At 45.9% G+C, this 16,598-nt stretch overlaps 1 protein-coding gene across 1 annotated transcript; it reads left to right on the forward strand.

Moving 5' to 3' along the window:
* The first annotated feature begins 1,134 nt into the window (after nucleotides 1–1,134).
* LOC310771392 (phosphatidylinositol 3,4,5-trisphosphate-dependent Rac exchanger 1 protein-like) lies at nucleotides 1,135–15,622 on the forward strand. Its single transcript, XM_083664015.1, has 8 exons — nucleotides 1,135–1,270; nucleotides 3,579–3,722; nucleotides 6,151–6,265; nucleotides 8,297–8,363; nucleotides 10,416–10,591; nucleotides 12,228–12,330; nucleotides 12,834–12,901; nucleotides 13,010–15,622. Exons 1-8 carry the CDS (start codon nucleotides 1,183–1,185, stop codon nucleotides 13,050–13,052), a joined length of 804 nt encoding a protein of 267 aa, XP_083520141.1. The 5' UTR covers nucleotides 1,135–1,182; the 3' UTR covers nucleotides 13,053–15,622.
* Nucleotides 15,623–16,598: the final 976 nt, after the last annotated feature.

Here is a 16,598-nt window from a genome sequence, read left to right on the forward strand (position 1 = left end):
GAGGCTGACAGGGGCGTCCGGGTAGTGTAGCGGTAGATTCCGCGCCTACCAACACGAGGTTCCCAGGTTCGCACCCCCGTGTTACCTCCGGCTTGGTCGGGCGTCCATTGGCTGTGCCTGCGGGTGGGAAGCCGGATTTGGGGGTGTGTGTCCTGAATGCTGCACTAGCGCCTCCTCTGGTCGGTCGGGGCGCCTGGTTGCGGCAGAAGGGAACTGGTGGGAATGGCGTGATCCTCTCACGTGCTACATCCTGCCGGCGAAGCTCCCCGCTGTCAGGTGAAAAGAAGCGGCTGGCAACTGCGCATGTGTCGGAGGAAGCATGGTGCTAGTCTACGGCTCTCCCCAGATCGGCAGAGGGTGGAGCAGCGACCGGGGGGGCAGCAGGGGGGAAATTGGCCAAGTACAATTGGGGAGAAAATGGGGGGAAATCAGAAGAAAAATAATAATATAAAAAAAAAAAGAGAGGATGACAGAAAAGCCATAATAAAGTCATAATTCTGTATTTTATAATAATGTAACAAGGTTAAATTCCCAGAAAGTCAAAAGTTACAAGTAACCAGTATAACAAGGATCAGAGCCCAGCCCCATTTTCAGAAGAAACGTGGTGCTGAGTCAATAAATGTAAAAAATACATATATATAATATATATTTATATATAAATAAATATATATATTATAATAATCAATTTCCTCCCCTAGAATAACTGTATGATACAGAGGTGCTAGGGCAAGCAATAAGAGCCAGATAGGATACATAGAAAAGATGATTGTATGTTCTCTTACTGGGAAGCAAACTAGTCACCTCCCCAAAGTACAGCACTGAATGGTTTTGAGTGGTTTTGTGTCTGCCCCTGTATCTGTCACCTTTTTCACTCTCCATGAGGGTGCATCCCTGATTGAGCAGGAAAAAGCTAAGCTAAAAACTACATTTAATAATAATCACATTCCATTTCAAGCCATTGCATTCAGTTTCAAATTGTGCCTTTTAGAAATTGGATTTTTGAATTAAAAATCGGTTTTATTAGATTTTTTTAATCAGAAAAAAATACAATAGAACAATACCGCCGCCACATGGCTGTCTTCAAAAAGCTATAGCCCACACTGTCTTCTGGGACTGCTGTCTGAAGGTGTCCCTCTGTCCTCTGTCCTCTCTCCTCTGGTCTGGCAGAAGGAGGAGCGGACCATGCTGGAGGACACCAAGGCGGCCCTGTTGGACCTGGACAAAGTCACCGTGTTCTTCCGGCCGCTGGAAGACGAGTGTCTCGTCGCAAGTAAGAGACTCCGCCGCCCCCCGCGACCGACTGGCCCATTCAACGCAGACGGTCCGGAACCAGCAGCTGTTTGGCTCAGCTAGCGCTAACTAAAGTTCCATTATGTGCGCGTGCGCGCCGCGGCTATAGACGGAGAATCTGCCATTTTTTTGCCGGCGCAGATTTCCATTTCCTGCCGGCGGGGAGAGCCGGTGAATAGGAGGCGAAAACACTATAAAGGCGTCGTAAATCATGTCGAACAACAGCAACACATGCAGTGTCTTATCGTCCTCGTTGTCCTTGTGTTACGGATAAGACCTTTGCTCTGTTTTTTTTTATTATCAACATAAAACACTCACAGGCATACTACTAAATACACATTCATATTTTAATAATATACTGCCATCAACATAAATATGTGCTGCGGTTGAGAAATATCCCGTTGTAGCGTTCAGGTGGGAACGTTTATTTGGGACTCAGCGTTTTGGAGTCTGGGCAGGCAGAGGGTGGGCGTCACCGACGTGACAGCGTTATTTAAAGGGACAGACACCTGAGTATTTTCCTGCCTTAACCCATTGATACCTGATGCAGCATTTGCGTGTATATCCCTCATTTGTGTGCGTATCCCTTTAAGACCGCGAACCGCGTTAACGCGGTTCGCGGTCTTAAAGGGATACACACACAAATGCTGCATCAGGTATCAATGGGTTAATTACTGTACCTCACTTATCTGCTGGTGGCTGCAGCAGCAGCAGCATTACTTCAGGCGCCTCCTGCGTCCCCCAATCAGCTCTCTTTTCAGCCCGCCTCCATGTGGCCCGCAGAGATTACCGCTTGGAGGAAAACGCAGCGCACGCACTTCCCTTTTTGCCAGGCGAAGCCGCGGACGGGGCAGGGATTTTGGTCATCTAGGTCAGACGGTGCACGCACACACACACACACACACACACACTCTGTTTTTGTGCCTAAAAACCTTTTTTTTTTTTTTATACCAAAGGTGCGTACCTCAGCAGCTCGGCCCGCATACCATCACTTGACAACATTGATTTGCTGAAGGCGGCTTCAGTGAGCTCGGAGCTATCGGTTAGGTAGCGCCATGTAAGCCCTATAGAGAGGCAAAGTGACCGCCTACTTCCTGCTTCAGCACTGTACCCGAGATTTGTATCCGCCATTTATTTTCCCATAGACATTTGGTCAAATGCTTATAAAAGGAGTTTTACTTGGTCAAACCAAACGGTTCAGCTATATTTAGAATCGGGAGAGACCATAGAACATTTCACTCGGACCAAAACCTAATTTTTATTTTTTGGTCCCAGTAAAATGTTATGCGGTCTCTCCCGTTTCTAAATATATCTGAACCGTTTGGTTTGAACAAGTACAACTCTTTTTATAAGCATTTTACAAAATGTCTATGGGAAAATGAATGGCGAATGAAAATCTCTGGTACAGTGCTGAAGCAGGAAGTAGGCGGTCACTTTGCCTCTCTATACTGTCTGTGGTGTCCGAGGCCTGAAGCCTCACAGCCAGTCCCATGGTGTTGGGCCTGGATGGGGCCTCATAGCAAAGAGCTCCGGCCCTACTGTAAATGTGGCTCCGTAAAGATCAGCTCTTCTGTTTCCTAGCTCTGCCGCTGCGCCGCGGTCACGGGCCGGCGTGGTCAACTTGTTACGAGTTGTTGCTGGCCGTTTGTCGTTTGTGCACTTGTTCTTTAAGGTCGTTGTTGTGCATCGCAGCCATTTCCAAAGAGAGACCACGGCGTTCTCTCCTGGGACCGCAACTACAGTACACAAAAAATACTGAATATTCTTTAAAAAATGTCTTAAGCTTGTACTCTTGGTGAATTTCTGTTTTTAACCCCAATCGTTCAATTTCCAAAATGCTAATATGTCCAGTTTGGCCTAGAAAGAAGAAAAAAGAAAACATGTTGCCCCATTTCCCAACACGACCTCATTTCTCAACAAGACATTTTGCTCAATGAAATTTTGAAATGAAATGAATTCAAAGTTCAATAAAGCACCGGAATGAGCTATTATTTGTTGCTGATCACGCTGTTCAGCGTTGGTTTCACATTTCCCAAATGAAACTCAATCAAGATCAATCTGAACTATTAAGTTGAATTTACTTTTGTGTGTGTGGAATGAATGATTCACAGTTCACTCTGTAGCTGGCTGTAATAAATCAGTTCAAGTTAACCACCTTCACAGCTCTTATCATTCCCAGCAAACCCTCTCTTTTATATATTTATATATCCTTTCGGTGTGTGTGTGTGTGTGTGTGTGTGTGTGTGTGTGTGTGTGTGTGTGCGTGTGTGTGTTTGTGTGTGTTGCAGACACGCCCGTGTGTTACAAGGTGGAGGGCAGCCGACAGGCCCTGAGGGTCACTCTGTACCTGGACAGCTGCCACTTCAGCGAGCTGCCCAGCCGGCTGCAGAACGGAGGCAGCCTCAAGCTGCACACCGTCCTCTTCACCAGGGGTGAGTGAGCCCCAGTGTGGAGCTCTTCACCAGGGGTGAGTGAGCCCCAGTGTGGAGCTCTTCACCAGGGGTGAGTGAGCCCCAGTGTGGAGCTCCTTCGGTTAGAGCATGACACGAGCAGTGTCCCGGGTTCGGGTTTTTGGGGTTTAAAGAGACTCGGGGTACATCCTATTCCTCTTAATTGCAGCCACGTTTCCCTTTCTTTGCATCTTTTCCTTGCGTCTCATCCGTCCTTAGTTCCCACTGAGGAAACCAGGCGAGGAGAGAGGAAACAAGGAAATATGTATTTAGAGAAATTAGACGTCTTTTCCTCTGAAGCGTCATGTGAAGCGACGTCCGTGTCTGATGATAGTGCCAGCGGATCACAGCTACACCCAAACACACACACACACACACACACACACACACACACACACACACGCACACACACACACACGCAGGGCCGGTGGAAGTCTTTTTAAGTAGAGGGTGCTGCAAGGAAGGGACTTTTGGCAGCGCCAGATTATTATTATTTATTTTTTTGCCATATTTAGAGGAATATCTCATTTTGAATTAACATTAGCATTATACTATTGTGATGTCATTATTCAGTATTTTCTCCTTTTCTCACTCACTTTCATATCACCACCTTCTCTCCCTTTAGGTCATTTTACACTACAACAGACAGCAACACAGCAGAAACACTGAACTTATTATTATAACAAAAATAACATCTCCACCCTCTTTGCTTTGCTCATAGTCTTCAACTAAACCCTAAATATAAAACACATTTTAATCATATATATCTTTTTTTTTTATTGACATTGCAATTCCAATACAAAACAGCAGAGGGTGCTGCAGCACCTGCAGCACCCCCACTTCCCACGGCCCTGCACACATGGGTTGTGGATGAACTCAACCTAATTGAGCTTCCCCGTGTTCTTGCATTAACGTTATACATCAGTACAGTATCATCATGATGAGCACGCGTTCATATGAGCTTCTTCCCATTTGCGCTCCATGGCGTGGTAATTATCGTGATGCTGTACAGCTGTAGTCTGGATGATTAATGAGTCCCCCCGTCACCCTGCGTTTCGGGAATTCCCCCCGTCACCCTGCGTTTCGGGAATTCCCCCCGTCACCCTGCGTTTCGGGAATTCCCCCCCGTCACCCTGCGTTTCGGGAATTCTCTTCCGGCGAGGCTCCTCTCGTTCGTCCTCGCTCATAAGCTCCTCGGAGATCTCTCCTCGTTCCTTGGAGCAGGGAGAAGAGCTTTGGAACTGTCTTCAAAATGGCGACCCAGAACAACTTCCAGTTCACCCGAGGAGGACGAGGAGATACCACATAAGAGAAATGGGATGTACCTCATGTTCCCACTGTGGATGCCATTTTGGATTAAAAAAAACAGCCCTGTTATTCTTTTAGGAGTAAAGATTTATTTTAATTAATTTGAATGTACTGTGCATATCACAGTATTACTGTTAGGTTCAATGGAGTCAAATGCACAGTCAAGATTAGGTGCATTCTCACTTGAGCATGGTAGACATCATCATCAGGACATCAGTGGACAGCATTTTATAATTTAAAAAGCACCAGTATTGCTTAAAAATGCCAGCATCATTCTCAGTCTCTCTAGTCTCTACACACATTTACATTTCCTCTAAGTGCTTTAATTCAATGATATTGAAGCCCTCTAGAGGCCGTTTCCAAGTCTGCGCCTTCACGTTCTCCTCCCCTGCCACGCTCCTTGCACTGCCCCATCAGTGCTCCACTGGGCCAGTATGAATGATAGCATCAGGCGTCGTTCCTCTCTGCCAGCTAGCCATTCAGTTTCCATAGACAAGTGCCAATTGGAACAGGAACCACATAAGAGAGCTCATATTGTTCTCATGTACTTCAAAGCAGAGCAACAACGTGTCTCAGATATCTGGAGAAACATCGCCACCTAGAGGAAAATAGTGCAGGCTGCAGTTTGGGGGGAGAATTATAATGCACTTGGTGATATTGCAGATGCAGAAGTAAGTGTGTGTGTGTGTGAGTGTGAATTAAAGTTCACTGTAAATGGGCATTGACGCTGTTTTTATATCACCCTTGATCAATTCTCATGAATATTTTATCTTTTCTTTTTTATTTGTCTGTAGGCTACATACGTGCACTGCCAAGAGTAGCGGCAGCATTATAAACCAGAGACCAGACTATATCAAAAACATAAACACACAGTGGCGTCTTTCATGCATGCTAGCAAGCGAAACTGCTGTCTGTCTACTGAGTCTGACCACAGACTGTAGAAAGAGACGCAGGATAGCCAAGCGAATGTGATTGGATGAATGTTTGACGCTAGGCCAATCACAGGCAGAGAGGTCGCCTCCAGCCTTCGCCATCATCCAAAAAAAAATATTGCGTACTGTGCATGCCAAGCTAAACACCGCCCCCTGTCTTTGTGACCCAGCACTGGAGCGTGCGGAGGGCGTGAGCCAGCAGGAGCACACAGCCATGGAGGAGTTCCAGCAGCGCACCAACGCCGTCTCCCTGGAGAAGGTCAAAGCCTACTACCGCAAACTCAGGTACTGTACACCCTACCACAGACTCAGGTACTATACACCCTACCACAGACTCTGGTACTGTACGCCCTACCACAGACTCAGGTACTGTACACCCTACCACAGACTCAGGTACTATACACCCTACCACAGACTCAGGTACTGTACACCCTACTGCAGACTCAGGTACTGTACACCCTACCACAGACTCAGGTACTATACACCCTACCACAGACTCAGGTACTGTACACCCTACCACAGACTCAGGTACTATACACCCTACCACAGACTCAGGTACTGTACACCCTACCACAGACTCAGGTACTGTACACCCTACCACAGACTCAGGTACTATACCCCCTACACAGACTCAGGTACTATACACCCTACCACAGACTCAGGTACTATACACCCTACCACAGACTCAGGTACTGTACACCCTACCACAGACTCAGGTACTGTACACCCTACCACAGACTCAGGTACTATACCCCCTACACAGACTCAGGTACTATACACCCTACCACAGACTCAGGTACTATACACCCTACCACAGACTCAGGTACTGTACACCCTACCACAGACTCAGGTACTATACACCCTACTGCAGACTCAGGTACTATACACCCTACCACAGACTCAGGTACTATACACCCCGCGCTGCACTGCATCACGCACGGCCCTCCACTGGCTCGACCCACTAGCACGCTCCAGATATAGTTCACCTCACAGGGAGAGTTCACACACACACACACACACACACACACACACACACACACACACCCGCCCCGGTTGTTATGCATAAACAAGCAGAATCCATGCTTGGATCGCCGCCCGTATCGCTTTTGTCTTTCAACTACTTTCAAAGTCAGGTATTTTTCAATGGAGGCGAGCACTCGCTGTAGTGCCATTTAGCCATTGAGCATTTCCAATTGATATATTTTGGATTGATAATATTTGATTTATTTTATTTTATTTTTATTTCCTATGATTTCTACTGTTGTACTGTACTGTCTGTACTGTAACCGTTTTGTTTTGTTTTGAAATGAGTGTGGGTGTTATTTCAGACATAAAGGTGTCAATTGCCATCTGAGCCAAGACAGGTCTCTGTAGGGACCCTGTCATGATCCTTGGCAGATTAAAGAGAGATCAAACGGAAGCTTAACATAACATAACTTACACCAAGTCATTCTTCATAAACACTATAGATATCATTAGTTTCTCTAAAGTTCACTTCGTTGGTATGGCAGCCGGCTGGGAGCACCAAATGTGAAGATGGCTGCCACTGTACTGTAAATATCCCTGAAATAACTGCAACATGAATAGAGAGCCAAAGTGAAACGTCACTTCCTGCTTTCTCCCTGTACCAGCGCTGCGAAAAATATGAATGGCGGCGGACGGAGAATAAGGTTACATTTTTGATCCCGTTTGAATTGTGCCACGGGGTGCCAACGCTAATTTTGTCCATTTAAAATGTAACTTTGCATGTCAAGAAAGTTGCGCACTAGAAGTTATAAATCAGAAAGACTGCAGACTACACACTAAGTGACGTCACTTTCTCTACCGGCAAAGCTGAAGACCGGCGACACGCCACGAGCTTCCACGAGCTATGTAGTTTTTATACGAAACTAACCCCTACGTTTCAGTTTGACGACAGACTGTGACTTTCTTGACATGCAAAGTTATGTTTTAAATTGACTAAATTAGCGTTGGCACCCCGTGGCACAATTCAAACGGGATCAAAAAAGTAACCTTGTTCTCCGTCCGCCGCCATTGATATTTTTCGCAGCGCTGGTACAGGGAGAAAGCAGGAAGTGACGTTTCACTTTGGCTCTCTATAAATAAAGAGAAGAATCACTGAGTGGACAAAGCTAAAAGTCGTAGTCAGCTTAGATGCTGACGACTGATAAGTCTGCTAATCAACTAAAAGGCCAGCCTACTGTATACTGTATGTAGCAGAATCACATGACTCAGCTTCCACACACACACAAAGTGAGTCACAGAGGATCCAATCTCAAAACGGGACTCAAGATGTTTTTGTTGTTGTCTCAACAGAGCTTTCTATTTGGAGAAGTCCAATCTGCCTACAGACTCCAACACCACAGCCATGAAGATTGACCAGGTAAACACACACAGACACACACATTCTGATTTCTGTCATTTCACTGTATTGGCTGTTTAGTGTTTACTGCTTGTTGCTATGGTTACCGATGCTGTACAGTTCAGTGTGTGTGTGTGTGTGGTCTTTGATCATGTTGTGACTGGATATAAATGCAAGCACAGATACTGGGCCTTGAAGTTAGAGATCTTCAACCAAGCATTTCCAAAGTAAGATGACCTGGCGTCCCTGGTATCCCACTGGATTAGTACTATTCCCCGGTAGCTCGTCAAGATTCCCGTATTAACCCCAAACTAACTTCAGCACTTCCATGCAGGGTGGGAATTCCATGATGGAGGCCATGGCCGCCGTTAGGGCTGTGAATCTTCACTGGCCTCACGATTCGATTCGATTACGATTCATCTGTCAACGATTCGATTCGATTCGATTCCACGATGCATCTCGATACAGCTCAAAGTATCGCAGCTCCAAGTATCGAATCCTCAATTTTCTGTATTATTACTGCACATGGCTACTTTTTCATCAATTAATACAAGCAGCCAGATAAATATCAAGTCCCTTTTTTACTTAAAACCTGAATGTCAACAGAAATTTAAACATAAACGATTCAACGATTCATCGGTCAACGATTCGATCCGATTCGATTCACACGTCCGCATCGCGATGCATCGATTATACGATTAATTTTGACACCCCTAGCCGCCGTTGCCCCTCCCTCTCTGGCCGTGATGCCCTGAGATCTCTAAGACCACCTTGGCAGTGTCCTGCTACCAGCCTGCTACTGTCAGTTGCTTTAAAAAGCATCAGTGGTCTCAGTTTAATGTAGCTGCTCTATGCAAAGGATGTGTCATTGGCTCATTTTAACACACATTTCAGAAAAAAATCACTCTTCACGATGTCAATAGAGCAATGACCTTTGTGCCCTGGCATGTGACCTTTGTGCCCTGGCATGTGACCTGTGTGCCCTGGCATGTAGCCAGATGGCCACGCCTCCTAAAATGACGAAATTCCCACCCTGCTTCCATGTCAATGAATTCACTCCCAACATTAAAAACCCATTCCATTTGAGTTTGAGCGATGAATAGCCTATTCATAGAATAGAGTGAATATTTGAGTTGTTCCCCAAACTGACCCTAGTTGAGATAGACTCCAGTGATGATAGCTCCCGATCTAGAGCCTTATGCTCAAGGTTTCATCGTCTGCCTCTCAAAATGAAACCACAAAGGCTTTACTCTTAAACCTCCTTGTCGTTATCCTTGATCATTTCCTATACTTGTCTCTATGATTGGACACTACAAGAAAAGATCCATTTCTACAAAATGAGTTATTCGTAGGAGTATTAAAATCGCATTTTCCTTCAAACAAGATAAAGAAAAATCTGCCAATATGGTAAAATGATCTCACTTGTGTCTAATACATTATTTTGTAGGGATGGGACGATGTACTGAAATTCAATACTGTACTGCGCAGAGGTTCTCAAATGTTTTTCAGCCAAGGAGCCCTTACAAGATAGAAAATATACCGGGGACCGACCCCCTCATTCTGATTTGTGATTTTGGGCTAAGCTTAATTGTTTCCACGGTAACGTGCTTGACTTTTAAATTGATAGGTTTGTTAGAATGTAATCCATGAACCATTTTAGATTTAAAGCATAAACTATCTTTATTGAACTATGAAGCTTTTGCACAGACAAAAATAAATAAATAAAAGTTTAGTTTTATTTTCCTGAAAACTTTTCGCGGACCCCCTGGAAAAGTGCCACGGACCCCCGTTTGAGAACCACTGCTGTACTGTACATAGCGGTACAAAAATGTGGCAATTCGTATCTAGGGGAGGAAAAAGTAATCACAATTCTCTTCAATTGCATTGGACGCAGGTTTTTTCCACTTGTTTTTAAGGAAATAGAGATTTTAACACTCACTATTACCGTAGACTGTAATGACTTAATGTTAGGATGGGGGAAAATCGTCCTCTGGACCAATCCATTTGACCGCTCACACCCCTCTTCTCCCCTCCCCTCCCCTCCCCCACCCCTCCACTCTCTCCTCCTGGCAGCTGCTGCGGCCCCTCAACACCCTGGACGACCTGTGCCGCCTGATGCAGTCCTACGTGAACGTGCGGTCCAGCGCGCAGTGCCACCCGTCGGGCGTGAGCGTGCTGTGCGTGTCCTCGGAGCTGTGTAACCGCCTGGGGGCGTGCCACATCACCATGTGCGGCACCGGCATGCAGAGGTCAGTCTGTCGCTGTCGGCTCCGATCACGCTTCACGACAGCGCCTACTTTCTGTTGGCCTTATTCACGGAAAAGACAATATTCCGAGTTTTCCGACTAAGCTCGGGGTTTTTCCTGCATCGACTGGCTTCCTTTCTGAAACTCGGGATCACATTTGTATGTTGAAAAGTGCTGTGAAAACACATTGCTCCGTAACTTCTGACAATGACTGATACAGTATATTTGTGTTCAGGATAGCCCTGACTACACACTAACCTAAAAGCCAAATGTAGTGACAGTACATCATGCTTACTGTCGTCATGCGTAGTCACCCCCCCCCCCCCCCCCAAAGGCCCATTCTGAGCCAGGAAAAACCCACTAATTGTAAGCTGTTTACATGGCTAATGAAAATGAATATATACCTTATTCACTAACCCTGGACGGCGCCATATTGTTGACATACCGTCCTGTCCTGCACGCACAGCGCTGCTGCAACTGACAACTAGTAACGGCCTTATTGTCGTTTCTGTTCCATTACAAAATAGCGATGGTGATGACAGCAATAAAAAACCCACAGTTGTTGTTTGTATGCTGCCGTTAATGCCTGTAATAATAAACAAAAGAAAAAACGAGGCGAACAGACTTTGCTGTGAGGAGCTGTCAGAAAGTTTCACCTGTCTCTCCTAACTATCCACACATCTCCTGTGCTGCTGACGTATCCTCCGTCTCACTCCCTTCACGTCTGAGGACGGTAGAGATAGAAGCAAACCACGGGGACATTATTGCTGTCATTACTACAGCCATGCCTAACGCAGGTCACCATCCGAACACATCAGGAACGATACAGGTAACGCTAACGGCGGCTAGCTTCCTATAAACGCTGCTCTTACATAGGCTGTCACTTGAGCGCTGCAGCGCTATGTCAACAACATGGCGGCGGTGGGCGTGCCCGTACGTGAGTTACGTCAATCGAATAAGGTCTATACCAGTAGTATTCCCGTTTACATGCAGCCATGCATACTCCGATAACTGTAAGGTAAAACTTCCTCATGATGTACTGTACGTCCTACGGCTACATTCATTCATCCATTCACTCACTCACTCATCCTCATCTTAATCTGGCCCCCGATGGTGGTTAGGGCGGCATTGCGATATTTGCGCATATCCAAAAACCTGTTGATATCCAAGTCTTTCATAATGGTCGACAGTAGATGCGTTTCTCCTCCCGACCAGAAATGCGGGCTTTTCTTTTTGGGCACGCACCTCTGCTGTGGCTACTTGAATTGTTTACAACGCACACCTTGTAGCTGAGCGTAAACAGGCAAGAGGCCGTGTGTCGCAAACTGTGGGAAAAATCCTGATTGAAGTGCATATTTCCGACTACGCTGTATATATGTCCAGAGAATGCTCCTAAAACCCAAATAATATCGGCATATCGCACGTCTTTATCGGAAAATGCTAAATTCGGGGAAAAGGCCTAATTCCGAAAATCCAACTGGAAAATATGCTGTTTACATGACCCTATCAAATTCGGAATATCGTCATTTTCGGAATAATAGTGGAATATTAGTGTGCATAAATGTACTGATTGTCCTTCATTTCCTCCTGCACCTTCAAGACTCTCCATGTTTCTTTTGTTGACCTTTGACCTTTCCAGAAGCACCCTCAGTGTGACCCTGGAGCAGGCTATGATCCTGGCCAGGAACCACGGCCTCATGCCCCGCTGCATCATGCAGACCATGGACATTATGCGCAAACAGGTACACCTCAGAGCAGTGCTTCTCAAGGTGGGGTCCTCTGAGGGGGTTATATAGGGGGTCCCCAGCAAAATTACAAATAGTTTGATTTCACTATTGTGATTCACTAGATTCTTTTTCTTTTTTTTGTGCAGAGCAAATTCCCTGAGATGGGCAATAAAGGTTTAATTCATTCATTCATTCATTATCCCAATGAGAGAATGTATAAGATTCTGATCATTTCTGATTACTCTCACCACTATGATCTTCCCACATACAGAGTACAGAGACAGTTATACAATTCAATACTCGATTAACAACAAAAAATCATATCAAATGGGGGTCAGTGGCATACTGTGTTGTCTATTGAGGATCTATGACCTGAAAATGTATGGGACCTCCTGCCTTAGTATGCCTAAAACATTCTGGGTTTTTGCTGCTTCACCATTCAGGACACTAGAACTAAGTGGATATATTTTCCTTTGGGAGCTTTTAACCAACCGCTTGCATGTTCTCTCCTCTACCAGGGGACAAGAGTTGAGCTCTTTGCTAAAAACCTCAAGGTGATGGACCAGATGCCCCCCGCCGCCCCGAGGTACTGTAGAAAACCACTTCCAGGCGCCTCTTGTCAGCCCAGTGCACCATTAGTGACCCTGACACGAGATGGAATCTGTCGTTGAGCGTTTTCCTTCTGTTTCGACAGGCTCTTCAAGCTGTGTTTGCCGCCCTCCGACGGGGAACTCTAAGAGGAGTTGTCACTTCGGTGTCATGCAAGAACTCTTTGTTTTTACTGTTCGTCGACGTGAGCCTCATCGATGAGAGGGTGAGCCTCATCGATGAGAGGGTGAGCCTCATCGATGAGAGGGTGAGGCGTGGCGGAGGGGAAACGCGATGAGAGATGACAAGTGAGGAGGAGTGGAAGAGGCTCACCCGCTTTCCCTCCAAGAGACACTGACGACGGCAACACCCTTGTCCCACCCCCCCCCCCCCCCCCTTTGCCTTCAACTATACAGGGATCATTCCAACCTGGCGTCACTATAGTCGCAGGGTGTAACTCTTCAAGCTCAACAGCACTGTACAGCCGACTGATGGCCTGTCTGTCACTTAACCTGGGACCGATGCAGCCTAAACAAACAACCATAAGACTAGTCATGTGCGGTGGCACTGGGAAAGACACCCAGACAGAAGTGTTTGCCGCACCGGCTGGCTGTCTGGACAAAGCCGGCATGAATGACTCGACGTGTCGTCACATCGCGGAACTTGTTTGAAAATAGTCAGAACATAGGTGAGGGAGATGTCAGCTCCAAGGCCTCCTCAACCTCATCAAGAAGACCTCCACAGTGATCATGCTCACAGCAGAGCTATTCGTAACTGGATTAACCAAACTACCTGTAGCCCACTCTCGTCCCAAATGCAAATGTTGCCCATTTTTTCTTTTGCCTTGAGACTGCAACTCCAGAGAGCCTCTTTCTCTGTTCGGGGGGCCGGCGTCCCGCAGGGTGCGATGTTTGGACCCCGCGGGGAGTCGAACGCCCGGCAATTCCGGGCTTTCGCGTCCGACGGCCGTCCCTCCCGAACGATCGCATCAACAGTCGGAGAAAGTGAAAGAATAGATAGAGGGATGGAAGTAGGGACGGAGGGATAGATGAAAAGACAAGATGGTAAAAGGGGGCGGGGCTGCCCTTGCTTCGGGCCCTGTTGCATGTGGTTAATGTGCAATTTACTGTAGGTTTAGTGTGAGTACTGTATTACTGCACTATATGAAGGATAGTTATTTATTGTATCCAGAAGGAGCATTTTTATTCCTCACTTATATCAGGTATTAAAGAATTTAAAAAGCATTCCAGCCTACATATTGAACAGTATTTAAAGGACCAATGGCATGCCTTTTTTTTTTTTTTTAGACTCAACTGCTTACGTGTTTGATTTTATTTATGTCTATGGAAATTTGATCATGTGAGTAAGTGTTAGGCATGAGGGAGTGCAGGGAGGAGAGGAGATGAATAGAAGCTAGCTAATCAGAATCAGGGGAAAGGAAGCTATAGCTAACTATACAGAGCTGTTTATGTTGCCAATAGGCAGTCAAGTCAGCAGGTCAGAATATTAAATCATTAAGTTATTAATATATTTGTTCGTGGGCGAAGGATCGCCCTCTGTTACTCAGACATTGTGTTGATTTTAAATTGGCTCTTAAACTGTCATGAGATCATAGTATTTACTGTAGGTATTGGGGGGGGGGGGGAGGAAGCACAAAAATTCGTCCAATCAAGTTTCAGTGTTAGTTCTAAGTACTGTAAGCAGTTTGTGGATGCTGTGAACAAAGGGATCGTAATGAGGATTGAGACACAGTAACGTTATTTTACTGAAATGTTTTATTTTCTTTTACCAACCAACCGTAGCGATGTCTGCCAGAGAAAGAGAAAGAAAATAGCATGGTCTATGTACCATGGCAGCAAAGTAATGTTATAATTTAAATTGGATTATTTTTATGGAGATAATATAGTGTGTAAAGCATCTTTTTGTATTCGTGATTGTACATTTTGAAGGGAAGCGGTTTCTCTTGGCCATGTGTAACCTCACTGACGATGTTGTTGATGTTCTCGACTGTTAAAGTGGCTGGACTTGAGTTCCGGCGTGCGTTGGATCTGTGGCCACACGGGCGGCGCTCTTGAGGCAGATCACTCAGTCCACTTTTATTTATTTTAAACACTCCCAAACGAGCGCGTTGGAGATTGCCTCCGCACCTCCCCCCGGCACGAGCGTGGCCGGCCGCTGTGAATTTAAAGGAACAGTTCGCGCAAAAATGAAAATTCTGATATATCTACTCACCCTCGTGCCAGTTGAAACATGGGTGAAGTTCGGAGAGAAAACCAGTCACCACTGACTTCGCTGTGACTGGTTTTCCATCCAGTTGTGCTGGGAAACCGCCATGGGTGTTGTCGATGACAGATGATGACAAAATTTCTATTTTTGTGTGACCTGCTCCTTTAAGTCCCACAGTAGGCATTTAGTAACGATCAATTGATATTTACATTTTTACCAGTTCTCATATTAGCTCTCACCTCCGAATGCAGCATTACTTTCCCTTAACTTGGTCTTAAGTTGCTTTGTTTCAAGTTTAAGTTTAATTTGGCTAACGACTGCAGTATGTTGGTGTACCTGGAAAAACAATGTCACTGATTTACTCATGTATTTACATTATTCTAATGTTTCATTATTGTATATACTTTATTTGCAATGTTACGTTGCCTGAAAATAACTGTACAAAGGATTTTTTTTGAATCTTTCTAAAATTATCATTGTAAATGGAACCTTAACCAGCTAGTAAATAAAATGTTCACAATATGCTCATGTGTTTGACTATTATACATATTTGACAGGGCTAGAATGGAAGCAGGACATGACATCGGCGTGCCAAAACGCTTACTCGGCCATTTCTAGTGGTTTGCCTTTGCTGAAGACTCTGTTAATAAGGTATCCTTTATTGTCCCCGTAGGCCTGGGGAAATGCATCCTCTGCATTTGACCCATCCTCTACTAGGAACCTTCCTAGAACTAGGAGCAGTGGGCAGCCGCAGTGCAGCGCCCGGGGACCAACTCCAGTTCGATTGCATGTGTCTTGGTCAGGGGCACAGGAGATATCTCCCATATCCCCCTAGCCACTCCATCTAACCACCCCTTGAATCCCAACTCTCGGCCACCTTCCTATCCTTAGCCTTTGTTCACTTCACACCATATCACCAAAGCCACGCTGAAGCTGAGCTCAGGCTAAAACGGTCACACAAGAAGCACTCTCTTTTCCTCAGCGCCTCGCTCGGGGCGCCTTGCCCCCGCCCACAACTTCCATTGACTTCATGCCTGGCAGCTTCACGCTTGGAAAATAGAACAGAATTCTGACCGATCGCTTCAGCGCAGCTTCGGCAGTGGCGTGCGGCTGATGTGAGCGGTCTCACTTGGGGGACTACGGATGGAAATTAGCCTCGTGCCATGTGCAACATGTTCGAGCCTCGTGCTCGAGTCTCGTGCTAAATCCGGCAATTTTTACACTCTGATTATGTTCTTTGTGTCCATTAATTTTGCACTGTCCCATCTAAATAAACAAATCAACTGTCAAATCACCCGTTAACAAGGACGCCGAAATGAAACTGCAGGGCTTCAGCGTGGCTTTGGCGTATATAGTGTGAACGGGGGCTTATGCCTTCCCCTAACCATATGTCCCTAAACCTGCCCACTCCTCGAATCCCGACTTACCATGTATACAGCCCTTTCCCCACTAAACTCAATAAACATCCA

This window comes from Poromitra crassiceps (assembly GCF_964638095.1).
Source record: "Poromitra crassiceps genome assembly, contig: HAP1_SCAFFOLD_587, whole genome shotgun sequence".
NCBI classification, from domain to species: Eukaryota; Metazoa; Chordata; class Actinopteri; order Beryciformes; family Melamphaidae; genus Poromitra; species Poromitra crassiceps.